A 12,702-nucleotide genomic window follows, 5' to 3' on the forward strand; every position below is an offset into this window, starting at 1 on the left:
CTAGATCCCTCTGCATCTCGGAATTCTGCAGTCATCCTCTATTTAGGTCATGCTCTGTCTTTTTCTTTTTCCTGCCGAAGTGAACAATTTCACATTTTCCCACATTACACTCCATCTGCCAGATTTTTGCCCACCCACTCAACTTATCTGTAAACTCCTTATGTCTTCACAACATACTTCCCTACCTATCTTTGTGTCTCTGTGGATTAGGTGCCTTGGATTAGGAAATAATGGTGCTTATGTCCAATGTCAGTGCATAGCATGGGCCCATGTAATCTTACAATATAGTGCATGGTTCCTGTGAATATCACAACATCTTCATATATTAGTCTTTTTCATGATTAAATTAACCTGTTTGTTGTACCTTGAGCTCTTCCAGATCTGCCTATCAACATCTCTATAATGCCTATCTCAGAGCCTGCAAGATCAGTCTCCTGACCCAATACTGCTGGATGCTCCTCCAACCTCATTACCACCTCTTGTTATTACCACAGCCTCCTCACAAAGACCCTGACTGGACTACTGCTGCACTGTTCACAGTCTGGTGCCCAAACCCTAGAATTGTAGTTGCCTGGATTGTCAGAATTTTCTTCTCTGGGCTATTAATATGTCTCCTTAATGGCTCAGACAGTCCCTTACTGCTTCAATTCAATGGAATTGTCTGACCTATACCTACCTCTCCTCTCCCCACCACACTACCTCTCCCTCTAAACCAGGAAATCACTGGATATCCCATGGCATTATTAGAGGGAGAGTCGATCATTTAGATCTTTGCCCCTTTTAATTCACCTTTGTACCCTTCAAACTGGTTTTCTAGGAGCAGAGGTTAGTAATATTCCCCAGGCACCATACCAATGAAATCACCTAGTGGTTCTTTAACAATAAATTAACTTGCTACCTTGAAGAAGCATGACCTATACTTTAACAGCAGAATAATACTTAACATGATTCAGCTTCTTGGCCTTCTACGATAGTACAACCTCTAATTTATTGAGAGTGCAGATTGCATATTGTTTGCGTGTGTGAGTCTTATCCGTATTTCAAATAAACATTAGACTTTAACAGTGGAGCTTCTTTTGTGTCGGCTGTGTCACTGCGAATTAGTACCTCAGAATTCTTAGTGGTAGATGCTATTTTCATAGTGTGTCCCATTGGTTGATGTATCATATGGGTGATGCATGATCTGTGGACAGCCTTCAGTCCCGTTTTTCTAACCTCGCCCCCACCTCCCCCAAACCCAAGTGACTGTTCTGGTAGATTTCATTTATATATGAACAAAAGTGGGCATTCTTTATTGAACAGTATTTCAGGTCTTGCTTTTTATTGTGTGCTCCATATTGATTTGTGTGTTAACTGCAGGCACTTCTTCCAAGTCAAAAAGGTCTGCTTCCTTCTGAGCTACAGTGCACCACTTTGCAACAGTGTTTGACAAGAAAAAAGAAAGGCTATGTACTTAATATTGACAACTTCTTTATCCTTTGAGAAAATATTCCCTATACACCCTATACACTCAATCAGCCCACAGGCTCCCTTTTGAAAGAGCTTTCTTTTATACTGGTCAGATCTCAGTTTAACGAAAGCTGTTTGCAAGATGCATGAAAAAATATTATGAAAATAGTATCTCCTGCAATCTGCTATACCTCTCCTCAAGCAGCATATCTGATTTCATTAGCCTTTTAATTTTATTTTTGTACCTGGCCACTAGCTTTTAGTGATTTCTGTATTTGAACCTCTAAATCTCTCTGCCCCTCTACACTTTCTAGTTTCTCACTGTTTAGAAAATAAGCTGATCTATTGTATGTCCGAAATGGATGACCTCACACTTCTCCACATTGAACTCCATCTGGCATTGCTTTGCACATGCACTATCTATCAATGCCCCTTTGCAACTTTCTGCTTCTATCTACTCTATTTACTCTGCTAGATAACTTGATACAATTGGCAAACCTGGATCTCTATTCCTTCATCAGACATTTAAAAATACAGTGAAAGTCTGGGGCCCCAGTACAGATCCCTAGAGGACAACACTAGTCGTAACCTGCCAATTTGAGCACATACCAATTATCCCTATTCTCTGTATCTTACTTTCAAACTAATTCCCTACCTATGTCAATAGGTTGCCTTCAATTCCAGGTACTTCAATTTTTGCTATGCCTAGTGGAAAGTTGTCAAAAGAAAGTGTTTCCAGACATTTTCCAAGCTGTGAGATCTCAAAATGGAAAATGTGCAATGGGACATCCACCGAGTGCTTCAGCTTAAACTTTCGCAACTAATCAGTTGTGCAAGCAACTGCCTACCTAGCAGGCTGCCTCTGGGAGCTAGAAATTCAAAATAGAGCAGAACTGGTACTGAAAAAAATCTACTGTCCATCAAAACAATTCCCTTTTTTAATTTATGGAACACTCAATAAAAAGAACTCTGATCTGTGTTGATGAAGTAATGGAGGCACTCCTGTGTGAAGTGGGTACATGGAGGGCTGCCTTTTAGCGCTTGGGAAGATGTGACCATCGGTGTAAATGCTGCCTCCAGCTTTTAGCCTCTTTGATGTTCTTCATTTGAAATGGACTGAATTACAACAAATACAATGGTCATCCTGTGTAATGGGCTTCAGTGATATTCATCCCAAATGACCAACAAATACATACCCCATTGTGATGTGGAAAATTCCATTTGCTTGGGAACTGTAGAAGATGCCTGTAGAGAATGCATTCCTGGGAGAGGCAGTGGTGAATTTGGTTGCAAGGCATACCGGAGAATTCTTCCATAAAAAAGTATTAGAGCTACTCCCCCTTTATTTTCTGGCATCAGGGTTATCAGAAAAAGGAATGAAAACTTGCGGGACTGTTGGAGACAGTCAGATTTTAAAGAAGAGGCAGTAAGAGAAAGGCTGAAGACCTGAAAGCAAGGTAATGACAAAAGGAAGTAAGTTAGCTCATGAAAGGGATAGGGCACGTAGCTTATTATTTTCCCATGTTTTTGAGAAGAGAAGTGATTTTGAGGTAAGTAAGTGGAATTTGCTTTGATTGTTACTCTACTTTCATTTTCTATTGTAGTAAAACTACTTAATGACCTTGTTTCAGAAAAGTATTTCTCTATCCACCTCCAAAAAGATTGGAGATGTACATGTGAGGACATGTACAAAATATATGATATCAAGTTCTGAACACAAGGGAAGGTTGGGGCGGGGTTTGGTAGTAGGTGGGATAGAGGTGTCCTATTGTTATGTCTCAGCGTTACACTATCATATAATTAGAAATTGAGCAATACAGGCACTCTCCTGTCATAAAACACTCAGGGTTCTAATAGAACTCCCACCTTCCTCTATTTATAGTTTTACTACGTTGTATACATGATAAATGAAGCTAATTCCATTAAAAAAAAAACAGCATTTGCTTGATGGACCTGCTGGTCTATTCCTGCCTGTCATTTTTATGTTTGTGAGAATTTTTTATGCTTTGCTATTTGAGGGTATGTCTTGTATTTTGCAGACAGAGGCAATGAAACATAAGGTGGAAAGGATAAGCAAAATGTAAGTACTTTCCTTTTGTCATTGAAATAATGAGAGCTGCTGATTCTATATTGTGTTCCACATCTACATTTTCATAAATTTGTTCACAATTAGATTTTAGAGCAAACCTCAGCAAATATGGCAGCATTATTCTTAATTGCTATATTTTCCCTATTTTACAGTCGCGACTACACTTCAAAAATTCTTAATTGGCTGTAAAGCGCTTTAGGAATTTTTGAGGCCAGACTATATAAATGCAACTTATTTCTTTCTGCTTCATCATTTCCTTTTTTCCCCTTCCCTTCCTCTGTTTTTCTGTCAAAAAGTGTATCCAGTTAAAATTGAATTCTTCTTCATTTACCTATCCATCATATATTATTGAGGATTCCAACCATTCTACCAGGGAAAATTACTTGTGTTACTGCCCCTTATTGCAGTGATTCTCAGGAGGTGCTTGATTGCCCAATATATTTTTTGGGATGCACTCTCAGTTTTTGCTGTCAGCAACAGATGCTCTGTTGTCTCTTATAGTTAAAAAAAAACAGCAGTTGTTTCTGATCAGTACTGTGTTAGCACAGATTTGAAATCTTCCTGCGTGAATTTATGACTTAGGATATCATTGTAGTTTTTGAGTTTTGTTTTATTCTACAAATTTCTCATGCCTTTTGAATGGATGATGTTTTGACTGATAACCTGGGTCACTTTTTAAAAATATGGGGTCGCCCATTTAGGACAGAGATGAGGAGAAATTTTTTCTGAGGGTAATGAGCCTTTGGAACTTCCTTCTTCAGTAGGCAGTGGAAGCAGAATCTTTGAATGTTTTCAAGGCAGAGGTAGATAGATTCTTGATAAACAAGGTGGTTATCGGGGTAGGCAGGAAGTTACAGTCAGACCAGCCATGATCTTATTGAATGGCTGTTCGTATAATCTATTTTGGTTAGATTGACAAAAACAAAAATACCTGGAAAAACTCAGCAGGTCTGACAGCATCTGCGGAGAGGGATACATTTGACGTTTCGAGTCCGTATGACCCTTCATCAGAACTAAGACATATAGAAATGAGATTAAATATAAGCTGGTAGAGGGGAGTGGGACAGGTAGAGCTCGATAGGGGGCCAGTGATAGGTGGAGGCCAAGAAGAGACTGCCAAAGATGTCATAGACAAAACGATAAAGGGGTGTTGACGGTGGTGATATTATCTAAAGGATGTGTTAATGGGGACATTAAGGGTAGCAAGCAGGACAAGCTAGTGGCAGATGGCCCTAGTGGGGGTGGGGTGGGGGGAAGGGATTGAAATGGGCTAAAAGGTGGAGATGAAACAATCGATCGAAATAAATTTAAAAATAGGAGGGAAAAGAAAAATGTATTTGTTCAAAAAAAAATGATAAATTATTGGAAAAAGGGGGATCGGAAAGGTGGTGGGGATGGAGGAGAGAGTTCATGATCTGAAATTGTTGAACTCAATATTAAGTCCGGAAGACTGTAACGTGCCTAGTCGGAAGGTGAGGTGCTGTTCCTCCAGTTTGCGTTGAGCTTCACTGGAACATTGCAGCAGGCCAAGGACGGACATGTGGGCATGAGAGAAGGGTGGTGTGTTGAAATGGCAAGCGACAGGGTCATGCTTGCGGACAGACCAAAGGTGTTCTGCAAAGCGGTCACCCAGCCTGCGTTTGGTCTCTCGAATGTAGAGGAGACCGCATTGGGAGCAGCGAATGCAGTAGATTAAATTGAGGGAAGTGCAAGTGAAGTGCTGCTTCACTTGAAGGGAGAGTTTGGGCCCTTGGACGGTGAGGAGGGGGGGAAGTAAAGAGGCAGGTGTTGCGCTTTCTGCGGTTGCATGGGAAGGTGCCGTGGGAGGGGGTTGAGGTATAGGGGGTGATGGAGGAGTGGACCAGGGTGTCCCGGAGGGAACGATTGCTGCGGAAAGCCGCCAGGGGGGTGAAGGGAAGATGTGTTGGTGGTGGCATCATGCTGGAGTTGGCAGAAATGGATGATCCTTTGAACGCGGAGACTGGTGGAGTGATAAGTGAGGACAAGGGGGACCCTATCATGGTTCTGGGAGGGAAAGGAAGGTGTGAGGGCGGATGCGTGGGAGATGGGCCGGATACGGTTGAGGGCCCTGTCAACCACCGTGAGTGGAAAACCTCGGTTAAGGAAGAAGGAAGACGTGTGAGAGGAACTGTTTTGGAAAGTGGCATCATCAGAACAGATGCAATGGAGTCTCCCTTCTTCCTTAACTGAGGTTTTCCACCCACGGTGGTTGACAGGGCCCTCAACCGTGTCCGACCCATCTCCCGCGCATCCGCCCTCACACCTTCCTCTCCCTCCCAGAACCATGATAGGGTCCCCCTTGTCCTCATTTATCACTCCACCAGCCTCCGCGTTCAAAGGATCATCCTCCGCCATTTGCGCCAACTCCAGCACGATGCCACCACCAAACCCATCTTCCCTTCCTGGCGGCTTTCCTCAGGGATCGTTCCCTCCGGGACACCCTGGTCCACTCTTCCATCACCCCCTACACCTCAACCCCCTCCCACGGCACCTTCCCATGCAACTGCAGAAGATGTAACACCTGCCTCTTTACTTCCCCCCTCCTCACCGTCCAAGGGCTCAAACACTCCTTTCAAGTGAAGCAGCACTTCACTTGCACTTCCCTCAATTTAGTCTACTGCATTCGCTGCTCCCAATGCGGTTTCCTCTACATTGGAGAGACCAAACGCAGGCTGGGTGACCGCTTTGCAGAACACCTTCGGTCTGTCCGCAAGCATTACCCAGACCTCCCTGTCGCTTGCCACTTCAACAGACCACCCTGCTCTCATGCCCGTATGTCCGTCCTTGGTCTGCTGCAATGTTCCAGTGAAGCTCAACGCAAACTGGAGGAACAGCACCTCATCTTCGGACTAGGCACTTTACAGTCTTCCGGACTTAATAGTGAGTTCAACAATTTCAGATCATGAACTCTCTCCTCCATCCCCACCCCCTTTCCGATCCCCCTTTTTCCATAATTTATAAATTTTTTTTACAAATATATTTTTCTTTTCCCTCCTATTTTTAAATGTATTTTGATCGATTGTTTCATCTCCACCTTTTAGCCCATTTTGATCCCTTCCCCCCATCCCACCCCCACTAGGGCCATCTGCCACTAGCTTGTCCTGCTTGCTACCCTTAATATCCCCATTAGCACATCCTTTAGATAATATCACCACCATCAACACCCCTTTGTCCTTTTGTCTATGACATCTTTGGCAGTCTCTTCTTGGCCTCCACCAATCACTGGCCCCCTATCGAGCTCTACCTGTCCCACCCCACTCTACCAGCTTATATTTAATCTCATTTCTATATGTCTTAGTTCTGATGAAGGGTCATACGGACTCGAAACGTCAGCTGTATCCCTCTCCGCAGATGCTGTCAGACCTGCTGAGTTTTTCCAGGTATTTTTGCTTTTGTTCTAGATTTCCAGCATCCGCAGTATTTTGCTTTTATCTTTGGTTAGATTGACGCCAGTTAAGTCCCATTGTGACTACCACCACATGTCGGTTAATCCTAAAGTGGGGGAACATCGAGAAGTTGGTGATCCTGCCATATGGGTGTCAAAGAAAATGATATTTCAGTATAGAAATCTGTGTAATCCAATGGCTATGATCATATACAATTTGCTTTTAAGCAGTATCTTTAACATAGAAATATGTCCCAAAGCGTAGTCAATCAAAAATGAACATCTTTCCTTTTTTTGTTTTCCTTCATTTTTTTTTCCAGAGTGACTGAAATTACTTTGAAACCTGTAGAAAATATCATAGACTCATCGATGTTTACAGTACAAAAGGGGGCCATTCGGCCCATCATGTCCATGCCGCTGAACAAAGATCTTACTACAGTAATCCCATTTTCCAGTGCTTGGCCCATAGCCCTGGATTTACTTCTTAAAAGTTTCGAGAGTTTCTGACTCAACCACCCTTTCATGCACTGAGTTCCAGAGTCCCACCACCCTCTGGGTGAAGAAATTTCTCCTGAACTCCCCTCTTAGCCTTCTACCTCTTAGCTTAAATCTATGCCCCCTAGTTATTGACCCCTCTACTAATGGATAAAGTGCCTACCTATCTACCCTATCTATATTCTCATAATCTTATACACCTCTATCAGGTCCCCTCTCAACCTTTGCTGCTCCAAGGAAAAAAACCCAGCTAATCCAATCTTTCCTCATAGCTCAGACCCTCAAGTCCAGGCAGCATCCTGGTAAATCTCCTCTGCACCCTCTCCAGTGCAATCACATCCTTCCTATAATGTGGTGACCAGAACTGCTTGTGGTACTCCAGTTGTGGCCTAACCAGCGTTTTATACAGTTCCAGCATAATTTCCCTGTTCTTGTATTCTATGTCTTGACTAATAAATGCAAGTACCCCTTATGCCTTCTTAATCACCTTATCTACCTGTCCTGCTAGCTTCAGGGATCTGTGGATATGCACACCAAGGTCCCTCTGATCTTCAGTACTTCCCAGGGTCCTACCCTTCATAGTGAAATCCCATGCCTTGTTAGCGCTCCACAAGTGCATTATCTCTCACTTTTCCGGGTTGAATTCCATTTGCCGCTGCTCTGGCCACCTGACCACCTGACCAGTCCATTGATATCCTCCTGCAGTTTACGGCTGTCCTCCTCACTATTTACCACCCTACCAATTTTCGTGTCATCCGCGAACTTCTTAATCATACCCTGTCCATTTAAGTCCAAATCCTTTATGTGCACCACAAACAGCAAGGGCCCCAGCACCGAGCCCTGTGGAACCCCACTGGAAACAGACTTGCAGCCACAGAAACATCCTTCTGCCATCACTTTCTGCTTCTTGCCTCTCAGCCAATTTTGGATCCAACTTTGCATTGGACCCCATGGGCTCTTACTTCCTTGACCAGTCTGTCATGAGGGACCTTATTAAAAGCCTTGCTAAAGTCCATGTAGACCACATCAAATGCATTACCCTCATCAACACTCCTGGTTACCTCTGCAAAAAATTCAATCAAATTTGTCAAACACTACCTTCCCTTAACCAATCCACGCTGACTATCCCTGATTAACCTGTGTGTCTCCAAGTGCATGTTTTCTGTCACAAACAAAAACAAAAATACCTGGAAAAACTCAGCTGGTCTGACAGCATCTGCAGAGAGGAATAAAGTTAATGTTTCGAGTCCATATGACTCTTCACCAGAATTAAGGAAAAATAGAAAAGAGGTGAAATATAAGCTGGTTTAAGGGGGGCTGGGACATGTAGAGCTGGATAGAGGACCAGTGATAGTTGGAGATTGCCAAAAGATGTCATAGACAAAAGGACAAAGAGGTGTTTACGGTGGTGATATTATTTTCTGTCCTTCAGAATTCTTCCTAGTAACCTCCCCACTACCGAGGTTCGACTTACTGGCCTGTAATTTCCTGGTCTATTCCTCCCTACCTTTTTAAATAGTGGGACAATGTTAGCAGTCCTCCAGTCCTCTGGCACCTCACCTGTGGCTAGGGAGGATTTGAAAATTACTGCCAGGGCTCCTGATATCTCTTCCCTTGCCTCCCTCAATAGTCTGGGATACATCTCATCTGGGGGTCTGTGGATTTATCCACTTTAAAGGCCGCTAAACCGTCTAGTACCTTCTCTCTCTCTATGTTAATTTCCTCTAATATTTCACAGTCCTCCACCCTGATGTCTATACCTGCATCATCCTTTTCCATTGTGAAGACCGACGCAAAGTATTCATTGAATACTACCTACATCTTTCGGGTACACACACAGATTACCTCTATGGTCTCTAATTGGCCCTACTCTTTCCCTAGTTATTCTTTTGCTCTTTATATATTTAATAAACCCCTTTGTGTTTTCCTTTATTCTACCCACCAATGCTTTCTCATGTACTCTCTTAGCTTTCCTAATTTCCTTTTTAAGTTTCCCCACTGCACTTTTTATACTCCTCTAGGGACTGTGCCATATTGAGCCCTCAGTATCTGCAATAAGCTTCTCTTTTTTTCTTAATCCTAAACTTTATGTCCCTTGACATCCAGGGTTCTCTGGACTTGGTCCCCCCCTTTGTCTTTACGGGAACATTATTTGCCCTGTACTCTTGCTATTTCCTCCTTGAATGCCTCACACTGCTCTGACACAGTTTTATCTGCAAGTAGCTGCTCCCAGTCCACTTGGGCCAAATTGTATCTCATCTTAATAAAATTAGCCTTTCCCCAATTTAGAACTTCTACTCCCGGCCCAACTTTATCCTTTTCCATAACTATCCTAAATCTAACTGAGTTATGGTCACTGTCTCCAAAATGCTCCCCTACTGATATGCTTCCGCCTGCCTGGACTCATTTCTGAATATTAGGTCTAGAACTGCCCCCTCCCTTGCTGGGCTTTCAACGTACTGGCTAAAAAAGTTCTCCTGGATGCAACTTAAGAATTTTTCTCCCTCCCTACCTTGCACACTAAAACTATCGCAGTTAATATTTGGGTAGTTAAAATCCCCTACTATTACTGCCTTATTATTCTTACACTTATCTGAAATTTGATTACATATTTGATTCTCTATTGACTGTTTGGGAGCCTATAGTACACACGCGTGTTTGCCTCTTTTGTGTTTTTTACTTCTACCTACTTGAGTATAGACTAAATGCTAGACCCTGTCGATGGACTAGATCCTCTAGATGCTGCTGACTGCCTGTCCCACAGTCCTCCTCTCGCACTCTCCTCTAGGTGCTGCTGACTGCCTATTCCAGGGTCCTCCTCTCGCACTCTCCTCAGTTGTATTTTTATAGTACCTGTTTCCAGCCACCGGGTAGCGCAAATTTCTATACTGATATGTCATTTTACTTAACAACTGCAACTAACCAATGCTGTATGTTTGTTACAGTGGTGTATCTGTGCAGCACCACACTGTGGAAGAAACTAAGAACTACAACAGGAGTTGTTGCACCATTCACCTTTTGTAACAATCTTGTGTTAGTTCACCAGGCTTCAAATACATGCCTGATCCTCAGTGGAATTAAAAAAAACAAATGAGTATTAAACCAGTGTAATTTCTGATCGTTTTATAGGTGAGTTATTGATTGAGTGAGGCAATTCCTGAGGGAGAAAAAGATTAGTATTGTGAGATGGTGTAGCTGCATGAACACTACATTTTATGGCACACGGGGAGAAGCATCTGCCATTTTGCTGAACCGTTTTGTAATAAAATTTTAAGGACATACATTTTGGAACCTTCGAGATAAAATAGAGTCCTGTAACTGTATGATTTTATTCATGCTGACCTAGGAGCTATTTGTTCAAAAAATAGTTATAAATTTGTGCCGACTATCATTCTTTCCTCTGTGTCATCTAGGTTGTGGGTTCAAGTCCCACTGCAGGACTGGAGCACAAAAATCTAGACTGACATCCAATGCTGTACTGAGGGACTGCTGCACTAGTGGAGATGCCAGCCCTCAGATGACATGTTAAACCAAGGCACAGTCTGTCCCTTCAGGTGGACATTAAAGATCCCATGGCACCAATGCAATGAAGATCAGGGGAGTTATCCCCAGTGTCCAGGCCAATGTTATCCCTCAGTCAGCATCACAAAAACAAATTATCTGGTCATTATCACTATGCTGTTTGTGGGAGCTTGTTGTGCTGTGTTGCCACATTTCCTACATTACAATGGTGTCTACACTTCAGAAGTACTCCATTAGTTGTAAAGTGCTTTAGGACATCCTTGGATTGTGAAATGATGCAAGTTTTTCATTCCTTCAATCCTTCCTTGTTAGTTACTTACAGTTTTGTTCTCGCAACACCTTAATCCAAAATCCGATTTGACCTCATCGTATTTTTAAAGTATGCAGAATCTCAAGAGTGGGAAGCAGAAGTTGTTATTAACTGACCTTTTTATTTTTCCCCCAGGATTGAAGAAACTACAGAATTGCTTAAATGTACAGAAAGTTCAGCTGACAATAATGCACCAAGTCCTTTATTATCCCAAAAGCAAAGTACTACAGATGCTTGAAATCCGAAATAAAAATGGAAACTGGAAAGGCTCAGCAGGCCAGGCAGCATCTGTAGAGAAAGAAACAGATTCAGGATTCAAGCGCATGAGCTTTCAGCAGCACTAGTGCTGAACACTTTATTTTGCCAATTTTGTTTATAAACTATAGTATTTGTGGTGATAAAATTGAGAGTATATTTTTGCAGTCTTTTATTTTAATTGAATGTTTAACTTTTTCACCAACACTGAAATTCTTATGAGTGAAGTATTTGCAATATTACTGTATAGGAGTAATTTCAAACTGTTAGAAGCTACAATAACATTTGTCCAGAGTAAGGATGAAATTTGTGAAGAAATTATATATTTAACCTGTACAAAGTTATGTGATAGGAATAAAGAGGAGCTTTCAATTTCTGTAGATTTTGCTTTTAGTACTATGGCCATTGTGTACTGTTGGCTCCATCTAGTGTTAACTTATTACACAACCAGAAGAAATGAACTGCAGAGTAACCTGTAGTGTCCCGCACAAATGAGTGTTGTCTTTTGTTTGCTCATTCAGATTATCTCCTCTTTGCTTTACAATGCCCATCTTATGTTTTTGGTCAGATAGAATTCCTTATTTTACACTGTTCTAATCTCCTAGCAACCTACAGAGGTGGAAACCAACAAAAATTTAACCTTAACTGTTAGTAAACTTAAAACAATGTTTATTTTTTCTTTTACTGACCAGTCCCAGCCTTAGCTCAGTAGTAGCACTCTCTGTGCAGTATTTAAAGGAGTGCTGTTATGTTGAAAGTGCCACCTTTCGGATGAGATGTTAAAAGAGAGGCACCACTTGCCCTTTTAGGGGATGTAAAAGACCCCACAGCACTATTTCAAGTTCAAAGTAAAATACTGAAGATGCTGGAAATCTTAAACAAAAACAGAAAATGCTGGAAAAACTCAGCAGGCCTGACATCATCTTTAGAGAGAGAAACAGAGTTGACGTTTTGAGCCTGTATGACACTTCAGGCATACGGACTCGAAACATCAACTCTGTTATTATTTCAAGTTCGCCTGGTGTCCTGGCTAACATTGACCCCTCAACCAACATCACTGAAACCATATATCTCATTAATGGCTTCACAAACTGGCTGGTGTGTTTCTCTACATTGCAGCAGTGACTACATTTCAAAAGTGAAATGCTTTGGGATATCCTGATGGTGTGAAAGACA

General features: G+C 42.1%; 1 protein-coding gene across 2 annotated transcripts in view; it reads left to right on the top strand.

Annotated features, from left to right (window-relative positions):
• The window catches only part of cep44 (centrosomal protein 44), a 123,073-nt gene extending 111,177 nt beyond the window's left edge, over window positions 1-11,896 (top strand). For both annotated transcript variants that reach the window (XM_078561597.1, XM_078561588.1), the window contains exons 10-11: window positions 3,489-3,529; window positions 11,407-11,896. In XM_078561597.1, coding sequence (XP_078417723.1) covers window positions 3,489-3,529; window positions 11,407-11,509 — 144 coding nt within the window. In that variant the 3' untranslated portion in view covers window positions 11,510-11,896. The remainder of the gene's footprint in view (window positions 1-3,488; window positions 3,530-11,406) is intronic.
• Window positions 11,897-12,702: the final 806 nt, after the last annotated feature.

The sequence above is a fragment of the Cetorhinus maximus genome, chromosome 2 (assembly GCF_964194155.1).
Source record: "Cetorhinus maximus chromosome 2, sCetMax3.hap1.1, whole genome shotgun sequence".
Lineage (NCBI taxonomy): Eukaryota > Metazoa > Chordata > Chondrichthyes > Lamniformes > Cetorhinidae > Cetorhinus > Cetorhinus maximus.